We start from the raw sequence: 21,395 nt of genomic DNA, 5'->3' as shown, positions 1-21,395 counted from the left end.
AAACATAAACTGTGAGATTGATACTAAAATTATCCCTGATGGTGGCATGCTGATTTCTAAAAGCATGTATAAGAATTACTTCCTGTAACACTTAACAATATCACATTTTACTGATAATATTGTTATACTTAACATCTGCTGCTATACATAACACAATTGAGGGATAGGAGGATTATCTGCTAGTATATTAAGAAAAAATAACTTTGTAGGTTACTCCCAATGTTTAAAAATACACTCTTAGATAATTGGAAAATTGCTAATTAACTTTTGTGGTCTTAAGCTAAACATTAGTAGCATGTTTATTTTTTTTTAAATGGACCATCCAACTTCTGCAGTCGCTTGCAGTGACCACGTGCATTTTGCTTTCTCAGATCAAAGGTTGGTTAGAATGTTCCCTCCCTTTTCCCCTTGCTGCTTGGCATGAGCCTGCTTAGAAGAGATTGCTGTGTCTGTGTGTTTGTATTCCTGCAGAATGGCTCGTCGCACAGAATATCCGAATGTATGTTTCTGCTTCAGAGCTGCGAAATATTGGATATACTCACTTTCTCTTTCTCTCATTAAACTGTAATGCCTTGTCCTGTGCAGGTATTGGCTTTGGAGGGAGGCGTTGTGTAAATCTAACATCACAGATCTTTGTTTTACCATTGTGCTTCTCTTGCCAGCTGTGTGCGGTCTTCAGCTAGATGCTTTGTGTTCTTTTCGGGTGTCTGCAAATTTTTAGTGTAATGTATCATGCATGGCAATCTTGACAATCTGTCTTTGTTTGCAGCAGGCGTGGCCTGGTGGGACCCAGCAAATTCTGTTGCCTTCAACTTGGCAGCAGTTGCCTGGAGTGGCTGTCCACAACTCAGTCCCACATGCTACTGTGATACCAGATGCTATGACTAGCACTCAGCAAATAACAGACTGGAGGCAAGTAAACTTTTAATAAAATGAACATTTTTCTCTTTTAGCTCTTTCCTTAGGCTCTTATTTTCAATTCTTTGAAAGGAAGACAAGTACTGCTACTTGAGTTTACCAATAGCACTGTTAGCACTACAATCATAAATGAAATTGTTACTTAGTAAAAAAAATCTTCAAATGAAAATCAAATTTGCATCGAGATTCTTTTAAACCTCATAAGGCTTTTTTTTTGCTAATTAGTGTTCATATCTACAATTTCTATTTGCAGAATAGAACAAAATTCCCAAATTACCTCCCTCATATGGTAACTTACATAAATGGAATGCCCCAGTAACTGTCATTACACCCTTCATAAATCATGTCCAAGAAACTGTACATTTGGGCAACAAAAAAAAAACTACACAAACTGTTGAGCATCAGAGCATTTGATTGGTTTGGGTATGATATAAATCTTTGTTCTCAATACCCCAATTACTTGCCATTTGCAATTTAAAGCACTCTACTCTTGTTTAATGTTAATACAAATGGAAATTATATTGGAATGCATTTTCAAAGAATTATCTGCAGATTTTATTTTAGTCATTCATAGGATGAGAGTATTTCTGCAAAGCCAGTATATATTGCCCATTCCTATTGCCCTTGAGAAGTTGAACTACTTTCTTGAATACAACTGGATGGCTTTTAGTCCATTTAAGGGGGCACTTGAAAGCCAGCCAGCCACATTGCTATGAATCTAGACAATTAAAGGGGTGGATCTCCTTCCTTAAAGGATGTATTAGTGAACCAGATGGATTTTTATGACAATCCAGTAATTTTGAGGTGACCATTACTGATACTAGCTTTTTATTCCAGAATTTGATCTTCTGTCTCCGGATCATTAGTCCAGGCTTCTATTAGTCCGGTAACATTACCATAGCGTTTGCTGTAGAGTGAATCCTGTGTCATTTTAGATTCCTACTAAGAAGTTAACATAAGCAGCTAACATAAAAGGGAATTCCAAGATCTTCTATATGCATATAAATCACAAAAGGATAGTGTAAGAAAGAGTGGGGCTGATTAGAGACAAAAAGGGGCATTTGCATGTAGAGATGGGACAAATAGCGGAGCATTAAACAGCTGTCTTTATAAAAGGAAGAAGATGCTACCCAGACCAAGGTGAGAGAGGAGGCAATTGGTACACCAGATGAATTTGCAGTTGAGAAGGTGGTGGTGTTAGAGAGCTATTTTAGGATTGATTAGGTAGCAGGACTGGATAAGATGCATCCAGTGATGCTGAGAGAAGTGAGTAGAAATTGCAGAGGTGCCAGTGATAATCTTCCAGTCTTCCTTAGACATGGGGGCGTGCGAGAGAGCTGGAGAACTGCGACAATATATCCTCAATCAAGAGGCGTGAAAGGATAAAGCTAGTAACTACACACCAGTCAGCTTGACTTCAGTTGTAGGGAATCTTCTGGAAACTATCAACTGGGACAAAATCAATAGCCACTTATAGTTAAGGAAAGCCTATATGGATTCAATAAGGGAAATCATATTTAACTAACTTGCTGGCGTTTTTTTGAGGAAGTAACAGAGAAGGGTGATGAGGGCATCACTGTTGATGTATATGGATTTTCAAAAGGCATTTGATACAGAGTCAGACCTGCAAGCAAAATTCTAGCTTGTGCAATAAAAGGGAAAGCAGGCACTTGGATAAGAAATTGACTGCATGACAGGAAACAGTAGTGATAAATGTTTGTTTTTCAGATTTGGAAGAATGTTTGTAGTGGAGATTCCTGGGGTTAGCTTTGGGACCTTTGTCTTTCCTGATAGATATTAATGACCTAGACAATGGAGTTCAGGGCATGATTTCAAACTTTGCAGATGATATAAAGTTTGAAAATGTTGTCAACTGTGGGGATAGTCTTGAACTTCAAAAGGACATAGAAATGTTGCAGGTTGGGCAAATGAAGTTCAATGCAGCAAAGTGTGAGGTGATTCATTTTGTTAGGAACAACATGGCGAGACAGTGTAAATAAAGGAAGGAACTCTAAAAGGAGGTTCGGGAACAGAGGGACTTTGGCTTATACGTACATCAATCATTGAAGATGGCAGGGCATGTTGAGAGAGCAGTTAATTAAGCATATAGTATCGTAGGCTTTATTAAAAGGGGCATTAAGTGCAGGAGTAAGGAGGGCATGTTGAACTTGTATAAGACACTAGTTAAGCTTCACCTGAAGTAATGCAGCCAGTTCGGGGCACCTTACTTAAAATATGTGAAGGCATTAGAACAAGTACAGAGGAGATTCACAAGAATGATTCCAAGGGTAAAGAAATGTAGCTATGATGTTAGATTGGACAGGTTGGGTTTGTTATTCTTGGATAAAAGAAGGCTGAGAGGAGACGTGATAGAAGTATTTAAGATCTTGAGGGATCTGGACATGGTAAATCATGAGGAATGGTTCCTCCTATCAAGATGTAGAAGTCACTGATTCAAATGATTGGCAAAAGGAATAAAAATCAACTGTGGGGATAGTTTTGAACTTCAGAAGGGCGTTGATATGTTGGTGGATTAGGCAGACAAGAAGACAGATGAAGTTCACTGCAGACAAAACGTGAGGTGATTCATTTTAATAGGGAGAATGTGGAGAGACAGTGTAAATAGAAGGTGGTTAGAGTCTGGGATGAACTTCTGGAGAGGATGACATGAGGTTCAAGCAAGGTATTGTAAAAGGGAATTATGTTGCTGCCTGAAAAGAAAATGTGCAAAGTATGGAATAAGGTATTGAGTGAGAGTAGGTAAAATTCTCTTTCAGAGAGTCAGTGTGGACTTGATGGACCGAATGGCCGCCTTCTGCACCATAAAGATTCTGTGAAGTCATATAAAACATTAACTGTGTAAACTTGAGATAACTACACTGTTGTAATCATTTGAAATTAAGAGCATTGGGCTGGGGGAAATAAATGTAAAAGATATTTTCCAGTTCAGTATGTAGTATAGTATGAAAACTTAAGTTCATTCAGCAAAAATCATGAATCTTACTGAGCTTTGGAGTAGTATTTTGTAGCTTAATTGGATTAATCTCGAATGTCATAGCAATTTTTAAAAGATACTGCAACTTAGCATGTCAAAGAGGACTTTAATGGCAGTTTTTGCCTGTCTCCCCAATTCTAAGGTTTGGGCAACAAGTTATCTTTGTTTCTTTAATGTTTGATGTCTGCTTGCCGTGTTCACTGAAGTAATTTTTTGCTCTTTATTCTCAGAAATGCACATTCCCATGGAAGCCAGTATAATGCCATTGTGCAGCAGCCATCTTTGTTGGCTGGACATGTGACTTTAGCTGCACAGCCCCTAAATGTTGGTGTTGCCCATGTGGTACGCCAGCAGCAAAACACCAGGTCTTCCTCCAAAAGGAACAAACAGCTTCACAACACAAGGTAAAATGCATGCATGTAGCACTTAAAAATGTAACCTGGGTGTGTATCAGATAAGGTGGCCGAGTTCAGTTATACTCTTTCAAATCAAATACCTGGAGCTAAGCAGGTGCACTGCCTTTTGTGGACTTGATCCATAAAGACCAGAAAGGTCCCAGACTGATTCCCTGGTTTGTGCTAACTGGTACATTAGTTGAGGTGCTGCAGTGTTGCTGCGCTGGGAATGGAGCTAGCAGCTAGGTTTTGTGCTCTTGATTGCTCTCTGATGATCCTACAGAAGCATGCTTGTGTCTACATACTGGATAAGTATGGCTGTAGTATCTTTCTCCTACACTGTCCTCCCCACATCACAAAAGCAAATTACGTTTAATGCCCATTAATTCAATGAAAAATTGGTGCATTGGCCAATGAACAGAGGCTTCAAGAGCAGTTTATATCTCAGTGCTCTTCTCAGCAGGGAAGATTGTGGTGGGGTATTGATAGGTGGGGTTACAGCATCTTGGCTGAGAAGGGAAAGCTTAAGATCCCCACGTCATTATCAAGTGACCCGTGTTGAGAATGCCTCTTTGGATCTTGGGTGCAAACAGACATGAGTGAATATAATACCCTCAAGCAAACAACTTACTTTTAAGCTTCACACGTGAGAAAGGCCCGTTGAAGGAAGGTGCAGGGGATTTACACTTATCCCAATAACCTTGTGTGTGGGCTGGATCAGTGATGAGTTAAAAAAGTTAAATATGTGAAGCATTATGAATAAATTAATAAATGGTCAAAGAAAAATCAAAAACAAAATTTTCATACCAATTACTGATAACTGAAGTATCCTTGTGTTTAATTGTATAACAATCTAAATCCAAAATCATAGGAACAGAGTGGTTAACATTGCTGACTTAAAGCGCCAAGGACCCAGATTCGATTCAGGTCTTGGGTGACTGTGTGGAGTTTCCACATTCTCCCCATGTCTGCGTGGGTTTCCCACGGATGCTCTGGTTTCCCCCCACAGTTCAAAGAAATGTAGGTTAGGTGGCTTGGCAGTGCTAAATTGCCCTTAATGTCCAAAGATGTGTAGGTTAGGATGATTAGCCATGGGGGCCGGTGTCAGTGGTGGGAGACAGATGACAACATCCTCCCCACATCATCTTCGTTGTTTTGTCAATCCCCCTTATTCCGGTTTCCTCCCACACCCCAAAGATGTGCTCTTAGGCTGATTGGTGTAACAAATTGTCCCTAAATTATTCTCCCCTCAATCTGGTTTCCAATGTGGGTGCCATAAGCATAGACATGGGTCAAGGGTGGAAGAGGAAAAGCACAATGTTAAAATGGTGGCGCGGGCTCGTTGGGTCAAAGGGCCTGTTTCCCGTGCTGTGTTGTTCTTTGTTCTTTGTTACACGCGGATAAACCTACGAGAGGAGAGGCTGTACTTGACCTGGTGCTGGCTAATGAACCAGGACAGGTGACGGATCTCTTGGTGGGAGAGCATCTTGGGGATGGAGATCATAATTCTATCTCCTTCACGATAGCATTGGAAAGAGATGGGATCAGGCAGGCTAGGAAGGTGCTTGTCTGGAGTAAGGGGAAATATGATGACATCAGGCAGACAATTGGCCAAGTAAACTGGAAAGAGGTGTTCTTGGGGAAAAGTACTGAAGGAAGGTGGCGGATTTTCAAGGAATGTTTGACTGGAGCTCTGCGCGACAACGTTCCGATGAGACAAGGCGGTTTTGGTAGGTCACGGGGGCCGTGGTGCGTGAACGTTGTGGTGAGCCTGGTCAGGAAGAAAAGAAAGGCGTATAAAAGGTTCAGAGAGCTAAGAGATGTTAAGGATCTAGAGGAGTATAAAGCTTGTAGAAGGAGCTTTTAAAAGGAAATCAGGAGAGCCAGAAGGGGACATGAGAAGGCCTTGGCGGGTAAAATTAAGGAGAATCCCAAGGCGTTCTACAAATATGTGAAGAGTAAAAGGATGAGAAAAGAAGGGATAGGACCTATAGAAGGTGAAGGGGGAAAAGTCTGTGTGGAACTGGAAGAAATGGCAGAGGTGCTTAATGAGTACTTTGCCTCGGTATTCACGGTGGAAAGTGATCTGGGAGGTTGTACTACAGGTTTGCAGCAGACTGCAAAGATTGAGTATGTGGATATTAAGAAAGAGGATGTGTTGGAACTTTTAAATTCTATCAAGATAGATAAGTCGCCAGGACTGGATGGGATGTACCCCAGGTTACTGTGGGAGGTGAGGGAAGCAATTGCAAAGCCCCTGGCGATGATCTTTGCATCGTCGATGGAGATGGGAGAGGTTCCGAAGGATTGGAGGATTGCGGATGTGGTTCCTATTTTCAAGAAAGGGAACCGGGATAGCCCGGGAAATTACCAACCGGTGAGTCTGACCTCAGTCGTTGGTAAGTTGGAGAGGATTCTGAGGGACAAGATTTATGAGCATTTAAAGAAGTTTAGAATGATCAGGAATAGTCAGCACGGCTTTGTCAAGGGCAGGTTTTGCCTTACGAGCCTAGTTGAGTTCTTTGAAAATGTGACTGAACACATTGACGAAGGAAGAGCAGTGGACTTCAGCAAGGCGTTTGATAAGGTCCCCCATGCAAGACTTCTTGAGAAGGTGAGAGGGCATGGGATCCAAGGGGCTTTGGCCTTGTGGATCCAGAACGGGCTTGCCTGCAGAAGGCAGAGAGTGGTTGTGGATAGGTCTTTTTCTGCATGGAGGTCGGTCACCAGTGGAGTGCCCCAGGGATCTGTTCTAGGACCCTTGCTGTTTGCCATTTTCATAAATGACCTGAATGAGGAAGTGGGGGGATGGGTTAGTAAGTTCGCTGATGATACAAAGGTTGGTGGTGTTGTGGATAGTCTGGAGGGATGTCTGAAGTTGCAAGACTGGGCGGAGAAGTGGCAGATGGACTTCAATGCGGATAAATGTGTAGTGGTCCATTTTGGCAGGACCAACGGGATGCAGGAGTACAATATCAAGGGTAGGAGTCTTAGCTGGGTTGAAGAGCAGAAGAATCTTGGGGTCCGGGTCCATAGGACTCTTAAATCGGCCTCGCAGGTGGAGGATGTGGTCAAGAAGGCGTATGGTGTACTGGCCTTCATTAATCGAGGGATTTAGTTTAGGAGTTGGGAGGTAATGCTGCAACTTTATAGGACCCTTGTCAGACCCCACTTGGAGTACTGTGCGCAGTTCTGGTCGCCTCACTACAGGAAGGACATGGAAGCTGTTGAGAGGGTGCAGAGGAGATTTACAAGGATGTTGCCTGGATTGGGAGGCATACCTTATGAAGATAGGTTGAGGGAGCTAGGTCTCTTTTCCCTGGAGAGACGAAGGTTGAGAGGCAACCTGATAGAGGTTTATAAAATGTTGAGAGGAATAGATAGGGTGGATTCTCAGAGGCTATTTCCCAGGGCTGAAATGGTCGCTATGAGAGGACACAGGTTTAAGGTGCTGGGAAGCAAGTACAAAGGAGATGTTAGGAGAAAGTTTCTTACTCAGAGGATGGTGAGTGAGTGGAATCGGCTGCCATCGGTGGTGGTAGAGGCGAACTCGCAGGGGTCTTTTAAAAGACTTCTGGATAAGTATATGGGATCTAATGGCATTGAAAGTTACAGATAGTTCTATGGCTTGGTAGGTATAGATGTGATTGGCGCAACTTGTGGGTCGAAGGGCCTGTTTGTGTTGTAATGCTCTATGTTCTTATTATCTTATATACTTAGCTCAGTAAGATGCTCTTTTGAAGAGTCAGTGCAGACTCGATGGGCTGAATGGCCTCCTTCAGCATTGTAGAGATTGTACAACTAATAAAAATACTGTGGGCTACAGGGGCGGTTTAGAACGGAGTTGAGGAGGAACTTCTTCACTCAAAGGGTGGTGAATCTCTGGAATTCTCTGCCCGTTGAGGTGGTGGAGGCTGCCTTGCTAAATATTTTTAAGACGCGGGTTGATGGGTTTTTGATAAGAGAGGGGATTAAGGGTTATGGGGAGAAAGCGGGAAAGTGTAACTGAGCAGTGACAGATCAGCCATGATCTTATTGAATGGCGGGGCAGGCTCGAAGGGCTAGATGGCCTACTCCTGCTCCTATTTCTTATGTTCTTATGTTCTTATGTTTAAAGCTGGAGAAATTATTACGGCGGAGATTGGTAAAATTTGTAGGACACTATTGAAGAACCAAGTTCTGGATGTGGTTTCTTTTGCAAAGAGGCCACATGTTCAATTTTCTGGCAAAAAAGTAAACAAATACAATAAATGTACAGAGCAATTAAAGATTATGATCAGGTTTTCATTTCAGTGTATGCAAGGAATGTTCCTCTTGCACGGTTTATGATGTGTAGTGTTCTGTTTCATGAATGCATTCAACCGTCTTACATTCTATGGGGAAATTTAAACTATTTTTCCTCTTGGAAATTCAACTTCTTAAGATAGAAGTGGTGGGTTGATGGATTGGAAAGGTATTTTTATTGCAAGGTTCAGCACTTTCTAAGAAGTATTAATTAGTGGCTGGTGAAATGGATAAAACTTGTGATTCTGTGGAATTAACAGCTACTTCCGTGCACTACCTTCTGAATTGGAAACAGTGATGAAATCCTTTCTGATTTAATGAATGATTGGAATTCCATTATAGGAGCTCTTGAACTTAAAATAATTCTTCACATATCAAAATAAATTCTGCTGAGTGTTGAGCAAAAATCATCTGGAAAGCGTGCAGAGAATTTGAAAGTACAAGGAACTGGAGGGTCTCAATGACATTATTGTTACTAGAGAGGCAGTGCTCGACAGACTGGAGGGACTGATTGTGGACAAGTCCCCAGGACCGGATGGAATGCATCCGAGGGTTCTGAAAGAAATGGCGGAGGTGATAGTGGATGCCTTGGTGGTTATTTTCCAAACGTCGCTGGATTCCGGGGAAGTGCCGGAAGATTGGAAAACGGCTAATGTTACGCCGTTGTTTAAGAAGGGTGGCAGGCAAAAGGCAGGGAATTATAGGCCGGTCAGTTTAACGTCTGTTGTAGGTAAAATGTTAGAATCTGTCATCAAGGAGGAAATAGCGAGGCATCTTGAGGGGAATTGCTTGATAGAGCAGACGCAGCATGGTTTCGTTAAGGGGAAGTCGTGTCTGACAAATTTTTTGGAGTTCTATGAGGATGTGTCTAGGGCGGTGGACAGAGGAGAGCCGGTGGATGTGGTCTTTCTTGATTTTCAGAAGGCGTTTGACAAGGTACCTCACAAGAGGTTATTGCAGAAGGTCAGGGGACATGGAGTTGGGGGTAGGGTGTTAGCGTGGATAGAGGATTGGTTGTCAAATAGGAGGCAGAGAGTGGGGGTTAATGGGTGCTATTCGGATTGGCGGTTGGTGACTAGTGGAGTGCCCCAGGGGTTGGTGCTGGGGCCTCAGCTATTTACCATTTATATAGATGATCTGGAGGAGGAAACCGAGTGTAGGGTGTCGAAATTTGCTGATGACACCAAGATTGGTGGAACGGCAAATTGCGCGGAGGGTGTGGAGAGTCTGCAGAAGGATCTAGATAGGCTGGGCGAATGGGCCAGGAACTGGCAAATGGAATTTAATGTTGGCAAGTGCGAGGTGGTCCACTTTGGTAGGAATAATGGTAGGAAGGACTATTACTTACGTGGCGAAAAACTGCAGCAGGCGATGGTGCAGAGGGACCTCGGGGTCCTTGTGCATGAGTTGCAAAAACTCAGCCTGCAGGTGCAGCAGGTGGTCAGGAAGGCGAATGGGATGCTGGCCTTCGTAGCGAGAGGGATTGAATATAAAAGTAGGGAGATCTTGCTGCAGCTGTATAGGGCATTGGTGAGGCCGCAGCTGGAGTACTGTGTGCAGTTTTGGTCGCCGCACTTACGCAAGGATATTTTGGCCTTGGAGGGAGTGCAGAGGAGGTTTACTAGGCTGATACAGGAGTTGAGGGGGTTGAGCTATGAGGAGAGGCTAAATAAACTAGGCTTGTACTCATTAGAGTTTAGAAGAATGAGGGGAGATCTCATTGAGACATATAAGATGATGAATGGGATGGATAGGATAGAGGTGGAGAGACTCTTCCCGCTCAGAAAGGACAGTAGGACTAGGGGGCACAGCCTCAAGATAAAGGGGGGGTGGTTTAGAACGGAGTTGAGGAGGAGCTTCTTCACTCAAAGGGTGGTGAATCTCTGGAATTCTCTGCCCGTTGAAGTGGTGGAGGCTGCCTCGCTAAATATTTTTAAGATGGGGGTTGATGGGTTTTTGATAAGAGAGGGGATTAAGGGTTATGGGGAGAGGGCGGGAATGTGGAACTGAGCCACGACAGATCAGCCATGATCTTATTGAATGGCGGGGCAGGCTCGAAGGGCTAGTTGGCCTACTCCTGCTCCTATTTCTTATGTTCTTATGTTCTTAAATTGAAGTCAGAAATTTCTGTGCATTTCCAAACTTATTAACTGTTCTGCCTTCCTAATAATTTCTGTTTGTACCAAAGAGTTAAAATATTAAGGAAGGGGCCACCTGCAGTGGTTGTTGCACTGAACACTTGTACATTGTACAAATGAAACTAGTACATGACAATTTCTAATATAGAAGCTTGTTAACTAAACAAAGGTACCAGCTTCCAAGTAGCTGAGTTGGTAGCGTGTAGCTGATTTCTATAAACCTTTAAGGTCAATCGTTCCATTCCTGGTCTATACTTTGACAGTTCAGTTGAACCATGAGTTAGAGGAAGAAATCAGCCAGCAAACTCCCGCATTACATGGGTACATGTTCATAGCTCCTTGAAAGTGGAGTCACAGGTGGACAGAGTGGTGAAGAACACATTCAGCATGCTTGGTTTCATTTGCCAGAACATTGAGTGCAGGAATTGGGACGTCTTGTTGAAGTTGCACAAAACATTGGTAAGGTCACACTTGGAGTACTGTGTACAGTTCTGGTCACCTTATTATAGAAAGAATATTATTAAACTAGAAAGAGTGCAGGAAAGATTTACTAGGATGCTACTGGGACTTGATGGTTTGAGTTATATGGAGAGGCTGGATAGACTGGGACTTTTTTCTCTGGAGTGTAGAAGGCTGAGCAGCGATCTCATAGAGGTCTATAAAATTATGAGGGGCACAGATCAGCTAGATAGTCAATATCTTTTCCCAAAGGTAGAGGACTCTAAAATTAGAGGGCATAGATTTAAGGGGAGAGATACAGAAGTGTCCAGAGTGGCAATTTTTTCACACAGAGGGTGGTGAGTGTCTGGAACAAGCTGCCAGAAATAATAATAGAGGTGAAAACAATTTTGTACTTTAAAAAGCATTTAGACAGTTACATTGGTAAGATGAATATGACCAAATGCAGGCAATTGGGATTAGTTTAGGGAGTTTAAAAAAAAAAGGGTAGCATGGACAAGTTGGGCCAAAGAGTCTGTTTTGATGCTGTAAACCTCTATGACTCTATTCAGTGCCCCTTGCTGATAAGTGCACCTGTAAATGCATTGGGTAAGACAGATTTTGGTTCAGCACCCTGTCAACACTCACTAAGTAGTCTTGCATATGCTTATTCCCAGTTCTGGTGGGTGCAGGAGTCAACCTCCTACAAGAAAAGAAATTCGCAAAAAAATCAGTTTTCAAAAATAGTAAGGAGCGGAATTTGATATTCTACATGTGAATTTGAAATTACAGATAATAATCCTCTGGAATTAAATAACACCTGATCCACATGCATTGTATACTCACCATTTTCTATATGAAGTGCTATGGGTGTACGATGAGTCTCAATTCAGTTGTATTGTGAAAAACAGTAATTCCCTGAAATAACATCATATTCTACATGGTGAATTCAACACTAATTTTTGAAGCTAGTTACATCCAAATAACCACAGATAAATGAATGTGAATTCGCATTGTGTGCTTTTGGTGCACTGCGCAAAAAGGTTTTTTTGTACAACGAGCTCAGTGTAGCTTCGTAGAAATAATGCATTTATATAATATTGAAATGAGTTTGATTAATTCTTGAATGGGGCTTGAGCAACAAATTTAACTGATGATTTTAAATTTCAAATCTCAAGTCACTGGTTTCCACAATAAATTTGGCTGTTACTCGATTTCTATCAGAAATGTTCCTGTGTTGGATGTCGCTCCCTCTCAAACATACATGGTGGTTCAAAACAGTCCTTCAAGTGCACCTTCTCCATACTGCAGCACAACGCTAGATCATCAGCGACAGACCATTGTGATTCCTGACACACCCAGCCCTGCTGTCAGTGTTATCACCATCCGTAGTGACACCGATGAAGAGGAAGAAACAAAGCAGAAGGTTGGGAGGTAGGTATATTGCTATACGTTAACAATTACAAGATAGGGAGATACTGCCCATACTATTTACGAATGCAACCTAGATAGCGAAAGCATGCCTGACTTCGGATGGGAAGCAAAGGATATTCAGGTCCTCTTTGTGTCTCATCAGAGCATGGTTCATTTGCCATGAAACCTGGCTCTGAATAGACTTGAAAGTATTTTCAATTCAAATTCAATAGAAAGATTCTTTATGTCTCTGTAAATGAAGCTGCAAATTTAAATGCTGCACATTGGTCATAAAATAATCGCTAGGATCTTAGTGTCAATGAATTCAGATCTAAGAAAAGACTAAATCCTACTTTTTGAGTGGTTACCATCAATACTTTTAACTTCTTTTGTTCAGCTTTTTTGCTTTTCTCCCTAACTCCCAGCTGAATTATGATCTACAAGTGGCACTGATCTTCTGGTTCTTCACAAGTTAGCCTTTTCCTTTAAGCCTAGATATGGTATTGGCTAATTCTTGATCTTGGGAAAAGCAACACCATTGCTGACTTCAATGTTGTCTTTGTCTGACTTCCCCACACACTTCCCAGCAATATTCAGTGGATGTTGATCAAGACGAAGAATCTTGGTGTTGGATAATTTGGTGGCAGATCGAAGTTTTGAAATTGAAACCATACTGATCAACAACACTGCCATTCATTCCCATAGAACTGCTTGTGCAGGAGGACTTATCAAAGTTATTAGGATTACAAAGTAAGGGCTATTGATCAAGAGCAGAAAAGGAGGAAAGTGGAGATCAATCTAATGGACCTCCATTATCTATTTCTGGCGATTGAGTTTCTGAGGGTATTGGGATGGCCAGACTATCTCTGTGTAAACGTTTGTTTTCCTTTTTTCCTTCGTAGCTCTGGTATGAAACCGAGATCAAATGTCATCAGTTACGTCACTGTTCATGATTCTTTAGAATCTGACTCCTCAAATAGTAACAGTCCCTATCCGTGCGAACGCCCTCGAGCAACGCAGGTTATCAGCAGTACACAGGACGTCTCTAAAAGGACATTGGATACCTGTCATAATTCAGGATCTCGCACCATCATTGTACAGCCTTTGAAGCCCCAAGTCAGTGACAGTATGGGAGAAAGCAACAGCTTGTCAGGTAGGAATGTAATTATGTACCAAAGTGCTTTCAGCAATGCAAAGTTGTAGTAATTTTAAGTCAGATCATGTCATCTTGCTTCAAACGCTTATTCGGCATCAATTAAAATTGGAGTTCTTAAATGTATAATTGGCTTCAAAATGAAATTCCTCAAACCAGCAGACACCAGGGCACCCAAATCTGCTCATCATATTTCCATTATACATTTTAGTATTTAAAATATACAAATTGAAAATCCCTTCTTTTCGTCCCCCTCCCCTTGACAATTTTTGTCTCCCATAAAAATATGGTCTCCACTAATGTTAAAGTGATCACCACTTATCTTTCAAGTTGGAAACAATTACCATATAAATCCTTGAAATACCAGTTTCTGCACTTGTTTAGTTTTAGAAGCTTATTGAGACAAACACAAACATTTATGGTTGTACTAATATGTTGACATTGAGTACCAGTGTATGTACTTATTTGATAGCAGCACTTGATATTTATGTTTTAAGAGACTTTAAAGTTCTCTCAATCAGTCTTTTAGGTTCCTTTTCAACTGCTTTCATTGCAAAGGTATTCAAGGGAAAATATTCCTTTTCCCACATGGTGTTCTATGATTTTTGAATTTCAACAGGGGACGGTCAGAAAATGACCTGTTTTATCGCAATGACTTGATTCAGCAATGTTCATTTGGTGGAAAGGTTTTCCAAGTGGATATTGCATTCACTACTTGTCAGCTTTGCTTGCCATGGGAAAAACCTAATCCTACAAGAAGGAAATGGTTTTGATGCTTTGGATTTGGTTTATTGGGGTCCAAATAAGTTAGCTTGTGTAGCTAGTTCCTTATTTCTCTTCCACGCTGGTCTGATTTTTTGCTACTTTCATTTAAGGAGATTGAAACTTGGCAGGTGTTTTCAGTGTTGATTTGTTTACTCACTTCTGTATTTCCTGTGTACTTTAGGTTTTTTCTCGAATGTTTATAAGGCTAAAACAGGGATGCCTATGAGTGGGCAAACTTCAAGCTCAACAACACCAACCATGTACCGTCAACGGCAACCTCTGAATCTTAGTCAGGTATGTAGTCTTTTGAGGTTTTTTATGGGCGACACGAGTTTTATATTTCAGTTTATTTATTAGTGTCACAAGTAAGCTTACATTAACGTTGCAATGAAATTATTGTGAAAATCCCCCAATCGCCACACGTCAGCACCTGTTTGGTAAACTGAGGGGCAATTTAGCTTGGTGAATCCACCTAATCACAATCCAACGATACCTATAAAACTACTACTTCTTCAGAAGGCCGCTTTAGGTAGCAGAGTTATAACATGTTTGAAAGGAAAAGTTATCACTTTCTTTTTATTCCCTTTCAGGTCCAACAATCTCAAGAGAGAAGCGTAAACCCTGCTCCCCGCAGGCAACAGGCGTATGTGACACCAACTCTTGCTCAACCTCCATACTCTTTCCAGCATAACAGTCCCACTCATCCGGGTGTTCATCCTCACCTGACAGCAGTATCAGCCCCAACGCACCTTTCAGGACAAGCCCACATGTATACCTACACACCAACTGCTGCTGCCTTGGCAACTTCCAGTTCCATGGCCCATCTTCTGAACCAACAAAACTCCTCCAGACATGCCATGCAACAAGCCACATACACAGCTCATCCAACCAGTCTCCTCCAACAGGTGCCAGTCAGCATGGGTCCTAGTCTTCTGCCATCTGCCAGCGTTGCTCCCAGCCAGTACCAGCATCCGTTTGCCACCCAGTCATACATTAATGCTTCCAGGGCGCCTACTCTTTATGCTGGCTATCCACTCAGTCCCACTAAAATAAATCAGTATTCTTATCTGTAGCTCTCTTATTTCCAAATGTGCTGTGCTACTGTATGAGATCTAGACTAATCCAGTTTTGTATGAAGGAGGAGTGCGCTTCATTCCATTAGACAGGACTCTTCTGTGGTGTCATGTTTTGCTTCCGAACTGGGTCACATGTCTGCAGAACATCCAGCAGTGAGGAGACTTGGTTTTTAACCTTTTTTAAAAAAAAGGACATTGGAAATAGACCACATTTTAAATACATTTTACAATAATTTGAGAATTTTCAGAACCAACAGAATTGCTGTTTGTTTTTAAATGTACTGTTGCTTTACTTTAGCCAGCTCTTTGCCTGAACACACTGATGAAACTGCTACTTGAAATGGGTTTATGCTGCTGAAAGTGTTAATACTATTGCTTGGGAAGTTTGAAGAATGCATTTTTTCTAGGCCTATTACATAATAAAATGGGAAGTAATGGATGCCCTGTTTGATTTGATTGGAACGTTGAAGCCTAAACTAATCCTGATTTATGTAACGCATTAATGGACGCCTCCAAGCATATCACTGTTTTAGTTTATTTTCAACATTTGTGAAAGGGCTTAAAGAAAAGATGACATTTTTTGAAAAGTGTATAAAATAGTTTGGAATGTCACGTTTTTAGAGTATTGTCACAATATTAACTTTGTATTAATCTGGATTTCTTAAAGTATTGGTTTCTGAACAGTACGAAGTGTAATTAAGTATGAAAACAGATTGACCTGCTCTGGTAAGAAATGATTCCCATGAGCATTTCAGTCAGCTGTGATATGCTGATGGAGCTGCCGTCCATACAGGATTAGTGAGCTTTATTTAAAGCTGCAGGCTTAAGAGCCATTTAATCACTGTTTCTGTGAACATACTTTTATCTAGTTGCTTCTGTAAACTTCTCTTGCCTGTTTTTTTTCATCATGGTCAAGAGCTGCTGAGTTCTTGATGACTTAAGATGTACGGCTCACGTTAAATGATTTTAGGAAGCTTGTCTTAAAGTTGGGAAATCGGGTGAAAAAGGGGTCACTGCCGTACTCTTTAAAAAAAAATTGAGTAAGTTCTTCCAAATCACTTGTGCTTTAATCCTGCGGAGAACAGGTGTAAATTTTAATTGTACAGCACATACCTGTGTTCAAAGTAGTGACACGGTATCGAAGTGTATATTCTGGCACTTACATCACTGCCAGAACCTTAGTGTGCCGTGTAGCTTTCATTTGGGCATCAGCAGTGCTGATTTACATAACTGAGAACTATATGAATGCACACATCCCAAATTGATGTTAAATCATATTCCACATCATGTTCCTGAACCATTTTGAGATCTCTCCTTTCTAACATATTCCCTTAGTGTGTCACACAGGATTGAAGGTCTATTACTCATCAGTTCACTAAAGACTTTCAATCACTAGTGCCTGTGGCTTTTTGTTAGGTCATTTGCGCTTGTGGAAGATAAAGTGACATTAGTGTTATAATATCCTATTTATGTATAGGTCTAGTTAGATTAGTTCCAGCGACTAATACAGCTTTAGCATCAGAGCTGCAGAAGCAAGACATGTGACTCTTAACTTCCAACAGAACTAGCTACAACAGTCTTTGATGGAAAATATAAATTATGATACTTGAATTCCGTATTTCTAGTAACTCAAGATTTAGTTACATGATCACCCAGAGGGATTTTTTTTATGTACCTGTCATTTTAAGAGAAATTAAGTTGGAACATGTTGGAATGTACATGCAATGTCTTTAGATACATTTTGGAACTTTAGTAAATGTTGTAGCACTGATGAAAAAGTAATTGTGTTTGAAAAGTGGTTGCAGAACAGGCATCATCTGTGTGTTCTGGATGGGAGTAATTCTTTGACTCAGTTTTTGCACAGGTGTGAATGTTGTGGGGGTTTATTTGATGAGTTCTTTCCCCTAGTTAGTGCCTTAACAGATTTTTACATAGTACGTTAAATTAAAACTTTTACACTGTGCTTTAGAAAATCCCAACTTGTTACAGTTAGATCATTTGGACTTGTGTGTGCATGGAAGGCCTCTCGGGAGTACAAAACAAAGTGATGAGAGGGTAGCACAGGAAAGGGTATTGTGCTGTGGAAACAGATTTGAAATCGTTGAAGTTGGTGTTTTTATAACCTAAATCAGTTGAGTATTTTAATTGATGTTTATTTTAGTTTTAAGAAAGGGAGATGGAATTTAGAACAGTATTCTTATTTCCCTTTTGAAGTTTTTATTTTCTTTTCATTTGGCACATATAATTATATGCTCTTTTTAATGCAGCAAGCTACTTAGAATGTGAAAATGCATGTATCCATGTACTGTCTTCTGAACTTCAATTCCTTTTGATTTTTACCTTATTAAGTCACAATGGTATGGCTGCGTATATCGTATTTGTGTGGAGATAGTGCAGTATTTTGGTTTGTTTAATAAATTTTTGAACGAGGAAAAATATGTGCAATTAGCTTTAGGTGGTTGTGGTTCTTTATAGATGTGTAATTTTTTAACTTTATTTTTCACTAGTTTATGGATGCTAACATTCTTTGTGGCAGTGGGATGCTGTTCTGAGTAAACCCTTTGAGAGGCGACTACCCAGATTTTGGCTTCATGCAGGCAAACTGCCTGTAAAGCACATATTCATCACACCAAAGAAAAGGCTATTTATTCTGCCTCATTTGCAGGGCATGGAATAAGTGGTATTGCTTAACAGATATGCAAGTATTTGCTAATCTTAATGTACAACTTATAAAAAAAAAATTCTGCTATTCATTCCAACAAGCTGATGTTCTTGTTTGCAAAATAGCTGCTCCGTGCTCCACTCTGTATTTGAAAGGAAAGTGCTTCATACACTACTTCCCTTATTTGCTGTTGAAAGTGTTTATAAAAGCCATTTTTGTTTTGTTTTCTTTCTTACTCTCTTATTTCATGCCCTGACTTCATAAGGTTGCAAGGTGTTAATGTGTGCTTGGCAACGTACGTTAATGTGTGCTTGGCAACGTATGTTAATGTATGAATGCCTGGCAAATTCCCAGAGAAATGGCTTTTTGAAAATTCCTATGTCGAATACCTCTGGTGTTGCAAAACCTGTCTTGTTTCAAGGTTGAACAGGAGATGGTGTTTTGTGGGTGTTTCTGTAGGAAAGGCTTTAGTCCTTATGCGTACATTTGGAGAGCACAGTTCTACGTTCAAATTTATCACACGCAATACCAGCATTATAAAATGACAAACTGGTAGAAATGTGAGGGTTTACAGAATACACTAACCTGCTGGTTCAGATGTTTTTGTTTGAAAGAAAATTAAATTTCTAACATGAAACAAACATTCCATCAATGCTTCTGTAACCAGGTTAAATATTTATATGAAATTTTTAGAGCACTCCATCTTCTGAACCTTTTTAGATAGCAAGAGCATTGAAACACATGCTTTCTAATCATCACAAGCTGGGTTTGTATAAGCAAGCCGAGGTATGAGGATAGACTAATTAGACCATTAAAAGAATATTGTTCTCTCTAAGCTGAGCACAATATAGGTGTGAATCCTGTTTTGTATTTGGGTTTAGCATGCAGGCACACACCTTCAGTGGCGTGGAGAGAGCTCCAAAGGCAGGCAAAATCTGCACAGCAAAGTTGTGTTGCATTGAGTAGGTTAATGTGATTCACTTATTCATGGGGAGGTAAAGTGGTGCTCAAGTCTGGTAATTCTTACTTCAATATTTTGCAGAGGCTAAATTTCCCTGCTTTGTGTCATATTCATTTTGATCAATCTCTCAAATCTCCAATTTCCTGTATCCCTCCTGTCCCGGTCCTTTCTGGATTAACCTCTAGAATTCAGAGAGTGGATATATTGACATCCTGTAACTTTTGCATTGAAATCCTACTGAGCCAAATAATCCACTTTTACCTCTACCAAGACTGTGCAAAGTGCTGTCATGATGTGGCATTTCATAGTCCTGCTGTATTAGCTCTCTTTTTGGTGCAGTGAAGTGCATTTTGATAGGTTTGGCCTATGAAATGGAACTTTTTTTTATAAAGCTAACAGTCATGCACACGAGATTGAAGAAAATCTAATCTTTTAAAAACTACAGATATGCACTTTGTAATCTTTGCTATCAATTACTGTTCCACGTCCTGTCATTGGAAAATGCACTTGCTGCAGATTGAAATGCACATTGTCTTTTATCCTGTCTACAAACGAGGGCTGCTCCATTTCCATGGAGTGGCCACAATTAGCAGCACAGGAAAATACTAATGACAGGCTGAGTTTCTACTGTTGATTACTATCAAATGCTGCCATTGGAGACTCCCGCCCTGTTAGATTTCTGCCCAGCCCTGGATTCTTTATGGCCAAACCTGCTTTTGGGACGGTAAATTTCTGTGGGATTTTCTTGTGGGGAGGAGCAAAATGCAAACTTTTGGAAGTTTACTTTTATTTATGAAAACATTTGCCCAAGGAATAAACACTGGTTTTGACCTTAAAAGCAGGTCAAACTGACCTGTAGGTAAACCTGCCAGTGTCCTCGCACCTTTACGTACTACTTTGTAACAAACTTTTTGTCAATGTTTTGTAAGAAAACCATCTGTATCCTGTGTAAGTCATTTAGTATCTAAAATGTACATTTAAAGAGATAGTCCGAGGCCCACACTGGTTGTATCCAAAACAATTGACATGGGATCTAAGCAACACCTATTGAATCTTATCACAGCCACTTTTAAATACAAACGCAGCTGCTTGCTATTTTTTTGAAGGGAGGATGGCGGGATTGTGATTTAGAGCGAGATTAATCATGGATAACTTCAAGCTAATTGTACAGCCAAACATTGATTTTTCTTTATTTTTAGATCATTATAACAACTTTGATTTAAGTTCAACTGAACATTTCCGGGAATTTAAAGTTGCTGCACTGATTCAAACAGTTTTCCAGGATATTTTGTTTCACATAACCTGTGTAGGGCTGCAAAAGCACTGTCTCTTTAAAATCTATATAAACAGTATATATTTATAGGGTTGACTTATATATGATTACATATGGGTGTGTCATTATTTACTGTTGGCTGGAGCATGTTCTCATTATTTTGCTGTATGTGTCTGCATTTACTAATGCTAATCATATGTGGGTGAACTTTAGTGTTTTTTTTAATAGTATGATTGTAGCGAATGCAACAATTGTTAGTAGCATACTTGGCTTGTATCATTGATATTGCTATAATAGGTTATTTGACTGGTTTGTATAATGTTATTTGCTACTCTAGTTCTTGTATGAACTGCGGTTTCTTACTTTTTGATATAGCTATGTGATTATCACATGTAATGTGTAGGCAGCTCATAGAAATGATTGATTTTTCTATGGTAGTCTGGCAGTTAAACTGTAGAGGTTATTGTAAAATAATAAATTTAACAAATGATAAAGAGATTATAGTTATTTAAAAAAAAAGTTCATAATACTAACTTTAAACTGGGAAAAGGGGTCCATTGTGATGAAACTGTTTTATCTTGTAATTCACTGTTATATTGTCTTTGGTTTCCAAAGTAGCTTGTCTTCTGATTGAAGTATTTTCTACATATGTTAAAAATGCATTGCGTTACCAATAAAATGGGCTACATTTGTGTATTTTTTGTGTCTGCATCATTTTATGTAATCTCATAGAATCCAGCTGTGGTTTTGCGTTACGTGCCCCTGGACTTTTCAGTGCGTTTCTTCCTCCATTGTTCTCACATTCCAGGTAAGCCACCCAGAGAAAGAAATCTGAATCAAATAAAATGTCAGAGGAGAAAATTGCACACACCTTCAGTTCCCACCTTTTAAACCTAGCATTGGTTGAAAGCAATAGGAGGGAAA

The 21,395-nt window shown here is 40.3% G+C and overlaps 1 protein-coding gene across 6 annotated transcripts in view; it reads left to right on the top strand.

Moving 5' to 3' along the window:
* The window catches only part of LOC145357096 (homeodomain-interacting protein kinase 1-like), a 119,947-nt gene extending 98,780 nt beyond the window's left edge, over positions 1-21,167 (top strand). For 4 of the 6 annotated variants that reach the window (XM_080210209.1, XM_080210207.1, XM_080210208.1 and 1 more), the window contains 6 exons: positions 770-912; positions 4,144-4,317; positions 12,393-12,602; positions 13,484-13,734; positions 14,681-14,793; positions 15,090-21,167. In XM_080210209.1, coding sequence (XP_080066335.1) covers positions 770-912; positions 4,144-4,317; positions 12,393-12,602; positions 13,484-13,734; positions 14,681-14,793; positions 15,090-15,572 — 1,374 coding nt within the window. In that variant the 3' untranslated portion in view covers positions 15,573-21,167. The remainder of the gene's footprint in view (positions 1-769; positions 913-4,143; positions 4,318-12,392; positions 12,603-13,483; positions 13,735-14,680; positions 14,794-15,089) is intronic. The other 2 variants (XM_080210210.1, XM_080210212.1) reach the window with 1 other exon arrangement.
* The last annotated feature ends 228 nt before the right edge of the window (positions 21,168-21,395 follow it).

The sequence above is a fragment of the Carcharhinus amblyrhynchos genome, chromosome 22 (assembly GCF_965287045.1).
Source record: "Carcharhinus amblyrhynchos chromosome 22, sCarAmb.v2.hapA, whole genome shotgun sequence".
In the NCBI taxonomy this organism is placed as follows: Eukaryota; Metazoa; Chordata; class Chondrichthyes; order Carcharhiniformes; family Carcharhinidae; genus Carcharhinus; species Carcharhinus amblyrhynchos.
Note: the sequence above shows the minus strand (reverse complement) of the source record. Positions and strands in the feature narration are given on the sequence as shown.